General features: G+C 39.4%; 1 protein-coding gene across 2 annotated transcripts in view; it reads left to right on the top strand.

Annotated features, from left to right (window-relative positions):
- Positions 1-121: 121 nt before the first annotated feature.
- The window catches only part of LOC117553397 (apoptosis-stimulating of p53 protein 2-like), a 43,864-nt gene continuing 25,550 nt past the window's right edge, over positions 122-18,435 (top strand). For both annotated transcript variants that reach the window (XM_034227299.1, XM_034227300.1), the window contains exons 1-3: positions 122-516; positions 15,237-15,384; positions 15,536-15,649. In XM_034227299.1, coding sequence (XP_034083190.1) covers positions 508-516; positions 15,237-15,384; positions 15,536-15,649 — 271 coding nt within the window. In that variant the 5' untranslated portion in view covers positions 122-507. The remainder of the gene's footprint in view (positions 517-15,236; positions 15,385-15,535; positions 15,650-18,435) is intronic.

Here is an 18,435-nt window from a genome sequence, read left to right on the forward strand (position 1 = left end):
GCTTCAATAAAGTATACAGTATCTCATCTTCGAGACAAATGGTTCTTTTATTCTGAAATCTCTCACCGGAAGAGGTATTCCCCTCCCTGGTGTGTGTTGACTGAATGGTTGTGACCCAAACACACTCACACACAGTCAGACGGATCGTGGTCGTTGAGCAGGATTACCGCTCAGCAGGAGAGCTGCTCTTTGTGTTCTGCTCCCATCATCTAAACTAACACACACTTATTCCTGCGAGCTGTCTCCTGCTAAATCTCCTCCGAAAACATCCTCTTTTTATTAATTATCCCACCTGTCCTCCAGAGGGATTGGACCTGCAGAGGGAAAGGCCCGCTGGGTCACTGCAACAGGTCGAGGAGGAAATATAAATATAAATAATAATAATAATAATGAGGATGCATGTGGTGTAAATGAAGCGAACAGAGGAGGAACACACACTTCAGAGGAGTAGGATGCTTTGATGGTTTCTGCTGCAGACTGGGTGCGACAGAGAGGAAAACTGCCAACATGATGCCGGTGAGTGAGAAAACACATTTAGTTATCCACTCATACATGTGGGCTCTGTAACTGTCTCTATGGGACACCTTCCCCATCACTGCCATGCAGGGGCAGTAACCTGAAGTGTATTTAGTGTTAATTCCACTGCTTTCCCAACAAAATCCCTTCAATTTGAGCCTATATTATAAATGAGAACCTCGTATCCTTACTAGGTAACATGTAAAAGAATGCAGTGTCTCTAATGTTTTACATGATGATTTAATCCCAGATTGAGCGTCAGTGAAAATGTTATTGAATGATTTGCATTGTCTTCATTTACTTGTATTCTGACAATACTGTGTTATCAAAGTGTTGAGGTCTGCAGCCGCCCTTTAGAGCACTGAGGTCATGTCCTTTTCAATTTATTTTGAGAAGTGTATGAGTCAACTTGAGAATGAGTGATGGCGTTTATTCACATGTAGGTTTGTTGATAGGCTGATTACAGGATGTATAGACTGAGTTTACTTAACTGGACTGCTTTAAAGAAAGAATAATAACCAAAGTAGGAATATTTGGTTTTTCTCTAGCATGCTTTAAACAGCATTTAGACATTTCAGTGGAATACAATAGACAGAAAACAAACAATAGAGACTGAACTTCCTTAACTGTCATCAAGGAGCATCCATTACAGTCAACTTTACCTAAATAATAACCTAAACATTAACAGCTATGGTTCTTTAAACTCAACCTTATGACTGAACACCTCACTTGTTCTGGTGGAGTCTTTACAGAGCAATACATAGATTTAGGAAATGTAATCACACCTAATTTCTGGAATAAACACATTTTATCTGATGGTCTCATCCACAGTGAAGTAAAACCATCACTTCCCGGATCAATAACATGAGTGATCGCAGCACTTTACCCAAGGTAATGATCTGATAAGGGAGACAGACTTGTGTTTGTGACCTGCTGTGACTTCACCGTCGTTCAACAAATGTCACGACCAGACGCTGTGTGTGAATCAGAACTAATAATAGAACAGCATTGTGCCATTGTCTCAGTATGGAGGTCCTCCCCTGGTTTCAACATGTTGTTGACCTTTTTATCCACACTGCAGTGCTGCGAAGTCCTCTGAGTCACTGCAGCTGAACAGTTTGACATGTGGCTCCTGGTTTGAGTCTTCGTCTCACTCCTCTGTCCTGCCTGTCCATGCTGAGAGTCTGTAATGATGCTACATTGTTGGAGACATCTTCTCCTTTCTTTTAGCCTCACTGCACCAACAAGTCAATGTTTTAAGCTTTAGGTGTGTCTGGTGCTCACCTGTACCGCCCAGAAACATCTTGTTTAAAACATAAATATGCGCTGAAAGCATGAAGTGTATGTCGTGAAGCGTAAAGGCTTTGATTAGTTTATCTTGGTATCTGGGATGTTGTGTTAAAATCTGTTGTCACAATGACAATAGTATACAGTGTTGTCCCAGAAATAACTGCGATATTTGTCACTTTAAGACCATTTTCCGCCACAGATAGTAATATCAAAGTTGCCTTATAATGCAAATACACCTTTTGAAAGAGCAATGCACTTTAAAAACAATTGTACAGGCTACGCCCCGATATTAACATAAACACAAAACAAACCAGAACCAAAATGACTTGAATTAAAGGACAAGATGTGTTATTCAATATTTTGTCTTATAGCCAACAAGTTCCCACTGAATGGTATATCTTTGAAACACACATCTGTACTTTTATTTTATTTTAAAACGGCTGAAACAGCTGCTCACTGTTGTTTTTAACAAACGAACAGGAGGAAATCGTTGTGCGGATTAATCCACATTTGGTGCTGTAGTGAGTATTTGTGGCGGCAGGATGGTGTGTGTGGGATTGTGTTTTTTAATAGATTTTGGACAACAATGGAGCTCTTCGGTGCTAGACATAAGAAATATATTTGATACACGCATAACACTTCTAAGAGTTTACATTAACTATTGGTCTGAGTCTGAACGTGGGATTAGTTGATGAGAAGAAAGGAAATATAGAATATGCTCTATAAGCCCTGAACCCGTCACGGAGGGCAACACAAGGGTTGGAGGGTTTTTCAAAACGTCTTCAATCAAAGTCCAGTCCAGTATATTCAGCTTATCCAGAGGTCTTTTAAAGATAATCACACACGTGTCTTCACAAACATTTGCCCAGATCTACATGAACTTTAAACGCTAGAAGTCTGGGTACTCGTTTTTGTCAGAATCAGTCTTTAGAGGTACGCATGTGGAGATTTGTGTCACTGAAACTCAATGCAACTTGCATGGCACCAACAATACAGAGAGAACACTGAGAGAAAAACACTGCTGTTGATTCCATGTTTAGGCAATTGAACTCTATGCTATGTCAGAACAACCATGTTTGAAACATCACAATTACGCCCCAAAGTGAAATAGTTGGGATGCATTTGTGGCAGCAAATTAAATCTGTAGAGATGTGAACTGTCCAATGAGGCCTGAATGTCTTGAGAATCTAAAACGTTTAATTCAAAGGCAGCGTTGGATAACATTGTGTGTAACGATCGATCTATCCAGATTGATATTGATTCAATCAAAGTGAAAGCATCAATACATATCATACACAATTGCTCCTGTGGGGATTGCCCACAGCATCGAGTATGTAAGTCGCTTTGGATAAAAGCGTCTAACAAGTGACATGTAATGTAATATCATCCTTAAGTTATGCTTTTATTTAGAAATGCCATCGTCTGTCGCTGACTCCCATTAGAGCAAACCTGTTTCTTACAGAGCCCAGTAATAAAAGTGTCAAATCCTATTTTATTTCCTTTTTGTGAGTTGATATAAATCTCAGTGATTGTGTTAAATGTTCATATGATAGTGTTTCATATCGATCGCAGCCTCCTGAATTGAATCAAATCGAAATGGCAGACTTTCTGAAATCAGCAAATATTGTTTCGTTTCCCAAAGAATAGCTTTAATATCTTCATTGTGCTGGAAGTTGTTATTCATCCCTACAGATAACACAGTTTGGTATTCAGCTGCGTGATCTTTCCCACGCATGTTAAATGATAAATGAGGAACATGATGAGATGTAGGAGGAAGGTCTGTTGAGGAACCTCGGAGCGCAACGAGGAAGCATTGAGCTTCTCTTTCCAGCATTACACGCCTTATTGTTATTCAGACTGTACTGTGTGACCTCCACACAATGACTGACATTCACAGTGCTGTCAGAAGTGCTGACAAAAGATTACAAAAATACTCGTGTCTAAAAATGAAGGTGGAAATGATACTGCAATAAAATCTTTCACATGCTTTCCTTTAAAACGCAGCCCACCCTGATCATTATACTCATCATCTTACAGGCAGTGGAGCTCGCCTTGCTGCTTGGTAACTGTTGCCACAGTGACCAGAAAAACACACACACACACACACACACACACACACACACACACACACACACACACACACCCTCTCACATGCTGTTCAAGGTCGTGCAGGACCAGCATTGTGTCTGTATTCCTCATGCATAACGGAACTACAGCAGGGAAGTTGTAGCCTTCGTGTTCATTCACAGAATCCGGCCGATGCTGACGTTTATTTTTCACTCCTGACCGAAAGAAACCTCATATTTCGTTCCCGTGTTGGTGAGGATGCTGCACGAGCTACACAACAGGAAACACCGAACAGATCCTGACCACTGGCGGTGGATCTAAATTGCTTTCACACCTGAAGCGGTTTGGTTTGGTCCTCTGTTTTATTCAGGTTGTTTAGCATGGTTTGAAAGAGGTTCATTGGACTGTGGTTTGGTCCAATCAATATAAAACCTCCTTGAACCCCTAACTAAACAAGAAACATGTTTTTTCTCCAGTTTCTTTTTGTGATTATTCATAATAACACGTCTTCTAGGTGAAGTCATGACTAATAAAACCTAGTCAGCCATTTTCTTGCTGAATCGTTTTGACACAAAGTGTACTTGCTCTTTGAGAATATGAACGTGTGAAAAAAGGCAACTGCATGTACCATTAGAAACCATAAAGGACACACATTTTATTAACAATCGGTCGTAATTAGTGGCGTCTTATTTAAGAAAAAGGCTGATGTGGATCACAACATTACACAAGCATATTATATTTTGGTTTGAGTAAAATAAAATGGCGGCTGTGGCTCAGTGGAAGAGTGCTCGACTTTGAATCGGGATAGCAAGTTCGAGTCCCACTGCAGTCAGCATGTCGTTGTGTCCCTGGGCAAGACCCTTCACCCCAAATGTCTCCTGTGGGGATTGCCCACAGTACTGAATGTATTTAAGTCGCTTTGGATAAAAGCGTCTAACAAGTGACATGTAATGTAGTAAATAACCCAACAGTAATACAACAAAAAGAACCCTTATACCGGGTCGTACGGGTTAATTGGTTGATTTCAATTTAAATAATTGATTGAAGTTGACCCATTAGTGAGCTGGTTTCATATTGATTCAGTGATTTGTATAGGAGGTCATTTGGTTCACTTCAACCTCGGTGCTGTAATCAGAGAAAATTGGGAACTTCTTACGGCAATCTTTAACTTGATAGAAAAACAAATCGAACAAACTGGTGCTGTAATACGATTTGGTGGAACCACCGATCCTGGCAGTTGTATTGAGATGAAATTGAGCGGTGTCCGCCTCATCTCTGGCTGCAACACTATATTATATATACTATATATTTCTAGACAGAATTATGATTACCTACTTTTTTACACGGACCGTATCCAGCGCAGAATCAAATCACAACAACTGGATCGCACATGCGGGATATTAATACTTTCCACCTGAGAACCACCACATTATCCTAGTGATTTGGCTAAGGCTAACATATTACATTGTGTATTCAATGCAACAGTACGTTTTAACCATATAAAACCTGCATTAGCTGGATACACAACACGGATGTATACTGTAGCTTTTAAGGTTTGCATTAGCTGAAAAACTGTAAACAGTAGACCTGACTTACCATTCATTATGCAACTTCAAATTGAATACAAACGATTCATATTGTAGCTGGTTTAAATGAACAAAGTAGTGCACAGTAGAGAGAAAACTGCAAATGCGTGCTTAATTTAATGAATGTTTAATACCACTGCTTAACCAGATTGGATTAATGTGTTAATGCGTCTAAATCATAAATGATGGGGAGGCTTCTTCATCCCACTCTGCTGACATGATATGAATGCAGCTTTAATCTGTTCAGCACAACATTAGGCACGTCAGTTTAATGCGGTAATGAACATGTTGGTGTTTGTCTGATAGACTTGGAGGCATCTCATTAGAAAAGGCAGCAGGGAAGCTGAACGTTAATTGTTTTAATCAGTCGCTTAGTGGTGAACCTTTGTACACAAACACACAGTGACTACCCAGACTTTAAAAACACAAGCTAATTAGAGACTATTGTGTAAATGGTCCCAATGTGCAACTGTAATGCACAGCAGGCGACCAATCAGGAAGGGTTTCAGAGCTCAGTGTCAACAATAGTTCAGTACAAGCTTCCTGTGTTTATGTTGTTGAATGAGGGAGTATCCTGAACTCTGTGTGTGTGTGTGTGTGTGTGTGTGTGTGTGTGTGTGTGTGTGTGTGTGTGTGTGTGTGTGTGTGTGTGTGTGTGTGTGTGTGTGTGTGTGTGTGTGTGTGTGTGTGTGTGTGTGTGTGTGGTGTGTGTGTGTGTGTGTGTGTGTGTGTGTGTGTGTGTGTGTGTGTGTGTGTGTGTGTGTGTGTGTGTGTGTGTGTGTGTGTGTGTGTGTGTGTGTGTGTGTGTGTGTGTGTGTGTGTGTGTGTGTGTGTGTGTGTGTGTGTGTGTGTGTGTGTGTGTGTGTGTGTGTGTGTGTGTGTGTGGGTGTGTGTGTTGTGTGTGTTGTGTGTGTGTGTGTGTGTGGTGTGTGTGTGTGTGTGTGTGTGTGTGTGTGTGTGTGTGTGTGTGTGTGTGTGTGTGTGTGTGTGTGGTTAATCCAATATTGGTGTGTCACGTGATTCTGTCGGCCATATGGCTCCAGCCGCCTACAAAACATTTGGGATGTGACCTGCAGCGTGTGCCAGCTGCCGCCGCGATCCCCCGAGCAGAAACAAGACGTTACATTGAATTAAAAATTATATTTATTTATTAATTTCATCAAATTAATTTATGTTGCAACACTGTTTGATGAGTTTCCTCCAAAAACACTAAGTGTTATATTTGTTTTTGTCTGATAATGTTTAGGTCAGATCTATTAGTTACACTCTTCTACAGTTAAAAAACACGTTAAATTAGATAAGAGTATTTATTTGTCATCCCTAGAGTGGTAATTCAGTTATTGCCACAGTAGAGTCATTCATAGCTGAGTTTACACCAGAATGACTGTATATGATATGTTATGAAGAAACTCTGACACATTTCACATCAAATGCATCACATTATTTCTGATGTGTTTTTTCACCAGGCCAACCAATTACTTACTGGTCTGCAGAAAAAGCCAACGTTTTAATCTCGACATGTTGATTAAGATCCCAAACTCTCAGACCTGCCATAGTCTGCCATCAGTGTGAGAATACGTAATATCAAATTATATCAAAGTGCTTTCTAAACGCAGCCATCTACAGTTAACCACACACAAGGAATATTGAACACAGTGATTTTGAAACATGCACAAAATATAATGGAAAATATTGCTTTGATAAGGGTCGAACAGAAACAGATGCTTATTAAATGATCTCTTTAAAAAGATGCATCATCATCATCATCATCATGAGCTGGTGGGATTACGGGGACGTCTCTGGTTGTTTTGAAAGAGCTGTTGATGTTTTCAGACAGAACATTAATGCTTCATTAATGTCCTCCCTCTCAGCAGAGGGTGTGTGGGCTGCTGGACGGCATTAAGCTGCGTGATGCTGCGCTAATTCCTGCTGGATTAAGAGCCGGGAGTTTAACGAAGCCTCGGACTGATGACAGACAGACAGGCGGACAGACAGACAGACAGACAGACAGACAGATAGATAGATAGATAGATAGATAGACAGATAGATAGATAGATAGACAGATAGATAGATAGATAGATAGATAGACAGACAGACAGATAGATAGACAGATAGATAGACAGACAGATAGATAGATAGATAGATAGATAGACAGACAGACAGATAGATAGACAGATAGATAGATAGACAGACAGATAGACAGATAGACAGACAGATAGATAGACAGATAGATAGATAGATAGACAGATAGATAGATAGATAGATAGATAGACAGACAGATAGATAGACAGATAGATAGATAGATAGACAGACAGATAGATAGATAGATAGACAGACAGACAGATAGATAGACAGATAGATAGATAGACAGACAGACAGACAGACAGATAGATAGATAGATAGATAGATAGACAGACAGATATATAGATAGATAGACAGATAGATAGATAGATAGACAGATAGATAGATAGACAGATAGATAGATAGATAGATAGATAGATAGATAGATAGATAAGACAGACAGACAGACAGACAGACAGACAGACTCTCTGGTGTTTTATATCTTGTGTTTCAGCTTCCGGTCGTTAGATTAAATGTCACCTGTTTCTGGATGTTGATCTGCGTCTCTTTATCTCTGTATATATTGTCGATAAGAGGATCTTAAAGCAAAACTTAAAGGGTCACTGATGGCTGGATTAAGATCAGGCACGTCATCTCGCTTCATCGCCTACTTTAACCGCATCAATGAGAAGTAGAAGAAAAGGAAACGAGCAGATTAGGGTGGTTGTAGTAAGGCTGAATGTATTGTTATTAGACAAATGTCAGGGCATTATATTTTTGGGATATTGTAATAGATGTGTCTTCTCTTGTTTTTAAAGGCAGCATTAAAGTCATCCTCTGAAATTAACCAGACCGTTCGAGCCGTTCTGATATTTGCATCTCCACACTTTCACAATTCAAAAACTCACCTTTTCAGAACTGCTTTTAATCTGTAATTCATGTTGGTGTTTTACATATTTCAAGTGTGTTGTTTTAACTGTGTTTTTATACATGTTTACTCTCTGTCTTTGAGTTTCAAGAGAAGCGATCTATAAATAATGCATTATTATTAGTCATTATATCCACATTACTGATGATTATTTACCAAAAGCCCCATTCTATAACATCTATAACATCTATAACATCTATAATATTGTTGCGATATCAATAGATTATTTAATAAAATAATATCTTGATGTTTGATTTTCTCCTTGTTCGCTGCCAAGCCCTAGGATGTACAATAAGCTGTGACTGATCACACATAAATGCGTACAACTCCTAAATCAACGTATTGTTTTTATCATTGGATAAAACTAAGTTGAATGATAACGTTAGCGCCCTAAATGTATGTAATATGCAGAGTTTCCATATTTACATCTTAATTTTAGCATAAATTGTCCACAAATGTTTTTCACATGTTAGTAGTTTAGTTGTTTTTGCCTTAAAACAATGTTCAAAAATGTTAGAACTTGGAGATTTTCCAGTGTTTCCTCAACGAAATCAAGAAAAGTGTTTGCCAATATCACATTATGCTAAATACACTAATGAAGTTTTGCTTTTTTAATAAGCAAGGTTGAAAGGAGATGTTTGAAATAGTTTTAAATGGCTCTGCAGCGTAATATTTGTATTTAAACTGCACAACAATGCATTAACAACACTAACACAATCCTAGCTCCAATAACAAGCTTAAAGGTCCCATGTCATGCTTTTCTGGTTATTACCCGTCCCCTTGTGTGTTATGAAGGTTTCTCTGCATGTAAACGGTCTGCAGAGTCACTAACCCTCAAAGTACACCCTGTAGTGAGTAAAACTCTAACACAGAAAAGACCTGTCTGTGCTGCCTCAGAACGCCTCGTTGGGGATTTCTCTTTTTCCATTGTTTACTTCTTGGGTATAGTGACGTATTTGGGTATAGTGACGTAACATAATTTGGACCAATCCGTGGAGCCGTTACGTTTGGACCAATCCGCGGACACACACACTCGGCTGGGTTTCGCTGTCTCGCAGACCGCCACTGGGCTCACAGGGAGGGGGGGGGTGCAGGAGCTCCAACAAGCTGTTTAGGACAGAGAGTGAACACACATACTATACAGAGATGCTGTGAGAAACCAATGTGAGTTTGGAAAATTGCACAATATAAATCTATTCTAGTAGACCTCAACAATGGAATTATGATCGGTAGAAATGGCCATGACATGGGCCCTTTAAGGGTCGGACCTCTTGACCCAGTACTGTCCGGTAAAATCTATTTATTTTGTATTTCTTAATTCATTTTCGAGCCCACAGAGCTCTCTGACGGTTATTCGCTGCTGGCTTAAATTCAGTGATGTGTCACTAAACGGTCGGTTGGGTCGACCTCATGACTCCAGCCGTGACCTTTGACACACTTTCATATAGGATTAACAATGTGCATGCAATTAGCATGTTAGCACGTAGCTCCGTGTTTCTGTAAGATAAAGTCTTAAATCAGACACGCAGCGTGACTTTTAATGTTCTGGTGGATTTCTGAATAATATCACAAAGCAAAACCTCTTGAGTCAAGTCCTCCAGCGGTTTCACTTTAAAGTCAGAAATGAAAAAGGAGAAATAAATGTTTATTCAGGATGCTTTCAGATACTTTTAAATCTCTGGTGTGAACTATATGACATCTGTATCATGTTAATACTTTGAAGAGCTAACGCAGGACCAGCAGGATGTGGCTTTTCATTTAAATGTAATTACTCTTATAAAATCCAGACCAGCTTTTATTGATTTCTGTTGGTATTACGAGTTTTTATTCATCACAAAGTCATGTGTTGCTCTGTTTATTATCTGTGTTTATTGTAGTTTATTGTAGTTGATCCTTTGAGTGTATGAAAAATGTTTTACAACTAAAGTTTGATTCGATTTTTTTAACGGGTCACAATTGAAAAAAGCACATTATGTTTTTTTTTTAACATAGTTCTGTCTTTTCAATTCCATTACTTTTTATATATATATATATGTTTATTTTTTTAAGACACCAGTGCCTTGATTGACGAGACAGAGTTCAATAGGGGGGGACGGAGGGGATGACACATGGTAAACGCTCCCAGGCCGGATAATTCCCCTAACATTTCAGTCAGAAATGGAGTCCTAAAAATTAAAGTTAAGTTAAACAACATCTTTTTGTTCCACACACACCTTCAGCCTGTACTCGGGCATATTGTTTTTCTATAACCAGCCTCACTGACGACAGGAGGTCCCCCCCAGCCCCCCCCCTGTTGTCGTCCTGAGGGACAGACCTCTCCTCGCTGCGCTCTGATTGGCTGCCGGGTTTCTTGTTCGACCTCAGTTTGGTGACTGACGGTAGTGACCCATTTCATCTGCATCAACCTGCTCCATTTTCCTCCAGAGCTGCATGTAGGACAGCTAATTCCTCTCTGCCACTTAGTCTCTGTTGATTTAATTATTTTTAAAGAAGGAGGGACTTTACACGGAGATAAAAACATTGGTTCAATTACTTCAGCTGACGCTTTAGCACGAGGAATCTCCTCTGAATCTCCTCTGCAGACCATCAAATCATGACAATAACAATATTGCATCTTATTTAAAGAGCACCTTTAATAGCACTCAAAAACACATTATATTTACAATTTTAACTTATTATTATACACTTATACTATGGTATTAAGTGGTGCCCTCTCTTAATATAGCACTTAATTTCCCTTTGCTTCTCAGAGTCCATAGTGAATCCCTTTCAGTTTAAATGTGACGGATCTCAGAAAGTTAATATTACCTTAAAAAACCTCTCAGAGTATTTAGGATTTGAAAAGCCAATCAGCATTGCTCTCACTGTTGTTGGCTCTCCATGCCAACTTCTCTCTGCCAGTTCTCTGTTAAAGAAATATGTTTTCAGGAATAAACAAACCCGCTCCAATTCCTCCTCCTTTCATGCAGTCGTCATGAATTTTTTGTCCTTATTCTGAATACTTTTTTAGCCATATTAGAGACTTTGAGTTAAATACCTCAACAAATATTTGATGGATTGCTGCAAAATCTTGTTTAGATATTCATGCTCCCAACAATATGACATGTACATATACTTCCTTTGACATTTTTATGGTTTTCAATACAAATTCTGACCATTATGGATGGATTTGATTACTTTAAATACATCTTTCATATAGTACAATTAGAAACATTTTAGACTGAAGTCTCTTGTTTAACTTTTAAAGTAACTTAACATTAAATCCACCTTTTCAGTGAGTAAATTAGGAACACAATTACTTTATTATATTCTCAACTAAACGTGCCTCTATAGCAGGGGTAGGCAAGTAAGTTTGGCCGTGGGCCAATTTTTTGCTGAGCCGCAAAATGGTGGGCCAGAACATAATCAAAGCCTAATTCAAGGAATTGATTTTGGTAAGAGGGCGCAGCGCCCCTGTTCCCCGGCTCAGAAAAAACTCTCCCCATCAACACTCTGATGCACAGTCAGATCCGCTGATTGGTTCACTGATGATATAGGCGCCCAATCCAGAGCCTCTGGCTAGACCCGCCCAAAGGGAGGCTCGTCCTCTCTAGCCCCATTTCAGTCCCAAAGCCAGGGCTATTATCTGTATTTTAACAGACTTATCTTTTAAATTGAGGTGTATTTATTGTTCTCTTCAAAGTAAAATTTTTCTCTGAAATTAGGGAGGATGGTCCTCCCTTTCCTCAATGGACGAGCCTCCACTGAGTAAAGTAGAGTTATTAACTAGGTAGCAGTGTTATTTAACATAAGTATTGTCAAGTTCTCTGGGTTTTTGGCATTTATTTGAGTGTTTGCCCACATTTGAGAGGCTTGAGGGACAACTGGAATCCTTTTTCCTTTTCTTTATTTCAACTTTTCAAGGACACATTAGGATTCTTTCAGGTTGAAAACCTTTAAAAAATACCAAAGGACAAAATAAATCAATTACACAATGTATTTAATAGTTAAATAAGTACTTTAATTGACCTGGTTCCCCACAACCACACATTTGCCATATGTGCTCTATCGAAATCAGTCGAAAGTCGCAACGGCTCATTTCAAAATAAACGTGGATTTGCGTAAAAAAATAGTTTTTTGGGGATCGGGTGTTTTGTTTGATTTTAAATAAACAAAGTCTTGGCTTTCAGAATATGTTACATATACATTTTTATTTCCAAAATCACACGATAAATACATGTTTGAAGCTTGTAAAGGGAAGATGACAGCTCTCCCTCGCCACTCTGCTCTTCCACAGCGACGCTTCCCCTCCCTCCGCTGACATTATGAATGTAAGCGGATATTTCGGGACAGAATTTATTTTGACAAATTTGAAACTTACCGGTCATGTTTCAATAATAATAATAATAATTGTGTAGCAGAGTTTCCGTTAGCAGGTAATCACCGGACTATGACCGGATATGCTGATGTTTAAAACTCAGTTAATGGGGCTCATTTTTATATTGCTTCAGGTTATAATCGTAACAGATCGAAAAATTCAGATTCATTTTTCCATAAATGATTCCACAAACAATCGATCGGCGGCTAACGACTGATGTGCGACTGTCGGTCCTATGTTGTAAAAAAAAAAAAAATCAAAATAATATTTTATTTTTGATTCTCAAAATTACGGGCCAAATATTATTGCTGGTGGGCCAACAATGGCCCGCGGGCCGCCTGTTGCCGACCCATGCTCTATAGTATTCATCACAACCACATTTCTTTGCCTCATACATCCATATTAAAAGGTTCATTAAACATTATGTTCACAGCTGTCTGGATTACAACCTCACAAAGAGGGTGGGAATAATTCAGAGTGAATATGTAGACAAGTTAGAGTTGAGGTCTGAAGTTTAATGTAGTTGTTATACTGAAACCTTTCATCACTTTGTTTGTAGATACATGGTTTCCTGACAATATTGACAATGCCTCCATTGTGGTGGAAAGACACCAGATTTATTTTAGGCTGGATGGAAGCAGCTCAAAGACAGACCAGAAGGAGCTGAAGGCACAAAATAAAAACACAGCGTCTCTTTCACAACTTTAGAAACCATGAAGGACAATTTACATTTATCGGTTTTCTACCACAAAGCCAAAGCCACTTGTCCCTGTATTTATTCACCCATGCATTAGAAACTAGATGTACCTGCTTTTTTATTTCACTTCAGTGGTTCCCGAAATAGAGGTTTTATTCATAAGCTTCATTTCAACCTGAGCCGACAGCGTCTGCATGTAAATGAGGTTGCAGTCAGTTTGAGAAAGGTCAAAGAAGGCTGCTCATTTTCAAATGACACCAAGTGGAACGAGGTTAATACGAAGACGAGGATTTAATTGAGCACAGGACAGTCAGATTGAAGGTTGGAGTCCACATAAAGAGCATTTGTATGCAGCCATTGAGCAAATAATCTCGAAAACACCACCCTCTCTGGATAAATAACACATTGAGCACTGCCTCCTGCAGGTTGGCGGTTGTGGGAGGAGATCTGGATCTTGGCCTGATAGCAGATACCCTGCTGGAGTAACAGATGGCCCGCTGCATCATGGGAGTTATGTCCACACATATCTGTTATAGTCTTAAATAGCACAGGAAGCCATAGAGGTGAAGAGCGCAGGTTGAGCGAATCACATCAATCATCAATCAATGTTTATTTATATAGCCCAATATCACAAATGTTACATTTGTCTCAGTGGACTTCACAGTGTGTACAGAATATCAGTATGACACTACGACACCCTCTGTCCTTAGACCCTCACATCGTACAAGGAAAAACTTCCGGAGAAAACCCACAGTTTAAAGGGGAACATGGGAGAAACCTCAGGGAGGGCAACAGAGGAGGGATCCCTCTCCCAGGACGGACTCAGATCCAGAACTCAGGATAGAGGATCCAGGACACACATAACCACAGCAACAGGATCAGCCTTGACTCAGGATCCCGGCGTAGATAGACACCAAAAAGAAATATGGGGGAAGCTGGGTTATTCGGAACATGAGAGTACACAGGTACAGACAGACAGAAGGAGGAAGTAAGGTCCCCCCCGACAGTCTAAGCCTATAGCAGCTAAACTAACGTGTCTATACACTCCCTTAGTTGAGGGAAAGGGGTAGCAAGTGAGAAGTAAGGAACAAAGGTGGTCACACACAGGTTTAACTATCAACACAATCTGACAGAGAACGTGCAAATGTTTTTAAAGGCACAGGGAACAGGTTTTATTTTGTTTGCCGTCCTGCGTGTCGCCCATTTATTAACATTATTTATTGGTTCAAATGCTGTGTTAGAAGACTATTTTGTTCATTTGAAAACGTATCCAAATTGTGAACACTGCTGATCCTGGACATCTTTTTTGGGTGTGATTGACCGTTGTTGGTCTACTCGGTTTTAACAGGAGTTGACATGGTTCCGATCAAATGTAATCTGCAATATCATTTGCCAAACATTCACAATTATTTTGGCCAACGAGAAATGCTCACTGATGGATTTCAACAATCTTGTGCACAAAATGAAGTAGAAGATTTGCTTTTGTACGAATATAGAGAGCCTTAAATATCTTTATTTCAACTCATGACCAATGGGAGTAAAAACACTGTTGTATTTATATATGTTTGTATCTATATAAATAGAGAGTCTAGAGAATCTTGGAATCCACTGATCATTTCTCAAAAGAAAAATCTTCTCAGTGTTGCGAATGCTCAAACCTTTGATGCCGAAATCTGTGCCAAAAATATGATTCCACCTTAACTTTTGTATCATGTGTCTGCTGTGTGTGTGTAGATGTTCCTCACCGTGTACCTCAGCAACAACGACCAGCACTTCAACGAGGTCCCCATCACGCCGGAGACGCTGTGCAGGGACGTGGTGGAGCTCTGCAAGGAGCCCGGGGAGGGCGAGTGCTACCTGGCCGAGATGTGGAGGGGCTCCGGTGAGTTTAACTATTAAATCCTCTAAACACTGAGAGCTAAACACCACTAGATACATGTTTGAACAGTCGACATAAATGCACATTAACTTCCAGGTTTATGATCTTTTCTGCGTTCCCAGATTAACAGTATATGTTGTGTTTTTCTAATCAGAACATATCGTTGGAGATGGGGAGCGGATGTTCGAGGTTTTGCAGAAATGCGGGCAGCAGAGGGGGGAGGTCCGTTACCTCCTGCGTCACCAAAGCGCTCCAGGGCGAGAGTCAGGTATGAAAACACACAGGGTTTAACACAGTGGGATTTGACTGTGTTTCTACATGGTAAACCGGTGAGGCATTGTCGCTGCCTCCCCCTCTGGTTGCTCCAGGGTTATCCTCCAAACTCCTCACAAATTGCGATAAACAGCCGGTGACTCCCTGTGTGTCCAATAGGTGATATGAGGCTGGAGGACAGCGGGTAGTTCACAGAGATAAACGCTGCAGGAAAGGGGACAGGCTGAAGAGAAAACGAGGACATTAAAAACACATGCAGTACCGTTCAAAAGTTTGTAATTTCGTGCCAGAAAATCTTTATTGGGTAAAAGTCAGATGGACACTTATATGTTTGAATTGTGTTTCATGCTTTAAGGTTGGAAAAAGTCCTCTTAAACAATAGATGTGATTTTGTAAGAAAGGTTGGTTTTCTACATGGAATAGAAAATGTTGTTCAATGGTTCAAAGACTGTCAATTGAAAAGGCAAAACGAGAGAAAGTCACCTCTGAGTAACAGTTCGATAAGAGCAGAGGAAACCAGAAGTCATTGGTTAAATAAACTGGAAAATAAGCTGAATTATTCATGTTTTGTACTCTTTTAAAATAGTAAATTATTGAGCATACACACTGATATAACAGCTGATTGCAAGCATTTGAACAGTATTGTGTATATGAACTTGTACTTTTAAAGTGCAGCACACAGTTATACTTGTTTATTGTGGGTGAATGTCACAAAAGGGGTTTGACGGTTTCTGGTTTTATCCCACGCAGCATACGGCCTAACTCTCAATGTCGTACTACAACATCTGCATCATGTGTTGCTTCAGTCCTGTAAAGTGAAAGAGGATTGATCTTGCGGGGGATGTGAGGTGGAGCAAGGACTTGGCAGCTTTCTCTGATCACCCCTTTAAATTATGGAGGTTGTGGTTAACGACCAGCTGTGATTGGTCGAGGTCAAACGTGTAATCCGTTATTTCTCTCGGCCAAGTCACAGCAAGACTTCCTGACTCAGTTCAGTGTAAATGTAAATACTATATGTAAATTGATGCATTGTACTTTTAGTGTATAATTGTTGTTTTGTAGTCTTTATTTGAATTAAATTGGTTTGAAATCATAGGTTCAAGAAATCTAAAAACAGGTTTAAAATCCAGATTCAGGGAATTTAAAAAAGAAAGGGACGTCTCTCAAGGTCTCGGGAAGGCTTTGATAGACAGGTTTATTCATGTATTTTATACCTGTGTTATTCATGATTTCTGTTTACTTTATTATCTTTGCTTTTTAGTTTTAAATGTCATTTTATTATGTGTTTCTGCTGCACTATTTCTTAATGCTCTTAATGACTTTTATTTGTTGTAAAGCACTTTGAATGACCTTGTGTTGAAAGGTGCCATATAAATAAACTGGCCTTGCCCATGTCCTTATTTAATATACTCAAATGTTTATTTATTGAGTACTCGGTGTATTAGCAGATGCACTTCGCTCAGAGTACAAACTCATGTTTTTAAGTAAAGTATAGGTTAATTACAACAAAGAAACAAAATCAAATTGAATTAATAGAAATGTAAACAGTAGAATATTTCAATTATAAATAAAAGCTGATAACTGGTCTCTGGTTTCAGACAGAGGGTGAAAAGAGGTGGGACAGGCAGTATAAGAAAAAAAGAGACCTTTTTGAACATTAAAGCATGGAGACATGTCACAGTAGAGGCACAAAATACAAATATGAACCTGAAGATGTGCATGATAGTCACCCTTTAAAAGTGCAGGAGTGAAGTATAGAGGAATATATCAAACGGGCAGAAAATGTGAGAATCTACCGCCAACCAGACTGTGAAGCTAAACCAGATCACTGAACAATGAGTATAATCTCCTGCCTTCAGTATTTAAAGTAATCCAGTTTTTATGCATTTCGAGGTTTTGCCACATGGTGCAGATCAAGAGCAGGATGTTCAGTCGTGTAAAAGGTTCAGTGTGTCATAAAGTAGATCTGTAATCAGCTTATGACTGAAGGGAATCCATTGTGCATGTTCTGGACTGGGATCCGGTTTTTATGTCATTGTAAAAAAAAATCCCTTCTAAGTTTTTTGTGAGTAGTGGCTCCATCAGCTCATTTTTACCCTTGATCTCCACAAAGTTGTTATTCCTAAAATACTGTAAAACCACTGGATACAAATAATACCAAAGAGGATAAAGCTGGTATTATTCTATTGCTTCTTATTGTCAATAAATCCCATGAACAGAGACCCAAATGTTAGTGTCTCTCAATACTGTCTGACTTATGGCTCTTATCTACAAGCACATGAGTTCCTACTGAAGAAGTAAATGATGTGGTCATTGTAGTTTTTTGCAATGCATTATATAGGGCTATTTTCAGCTGCATATGAATCCACCGTTGCTCTCTGGAAAGTAATGTCGGGACAAAGCATACAACCCAGATTACTGAGGCTGAATTTAAACTGATTTCTAGCAACTGGTTTATTTTCACCAATGACGAGCTCTTTTTTTTGTGTTTTGAGCTGCAAGAAGTTTACGTCTCCAAGGACTAGGACAGGTAGATTCCTAGGACGGTGTGTGTCATCACCATAGGTCATCACCCATGATTAGAGATGAATTACAACACAAGTTGATGGGAAGTTCATTAGTTTTGCAGATATTTGTTCATAAGCCAAAGCATTTCAGAAGGAAAAAGTTTGATATGATGACAGTGCTAGATAAAAAGTCAGAGGATTGCTATTGAAGGGCCCTATCCTGCTAATTCTGAGGTTCATATTTGTATTTTGTGCCTTCACTGTGACATGTCAA

Source organism: Gymnodraco acuticeps, unplaced genomic scaffold, assembly GCF_902827175.1.
Source record: "Gymnodraco acuticeps unplaced genomic scaffold, fGymAcu1.1, whole genome shotgun sequence".
In the NCBI taxonomy this organism is placed as follows: domain Eukaryota; kingdom Metazoa; phylum Chordata; class Actinopteri; order Perciformes; family Bathydraconidae; genus Gymnodraco; species Gymnodraco acuticeps.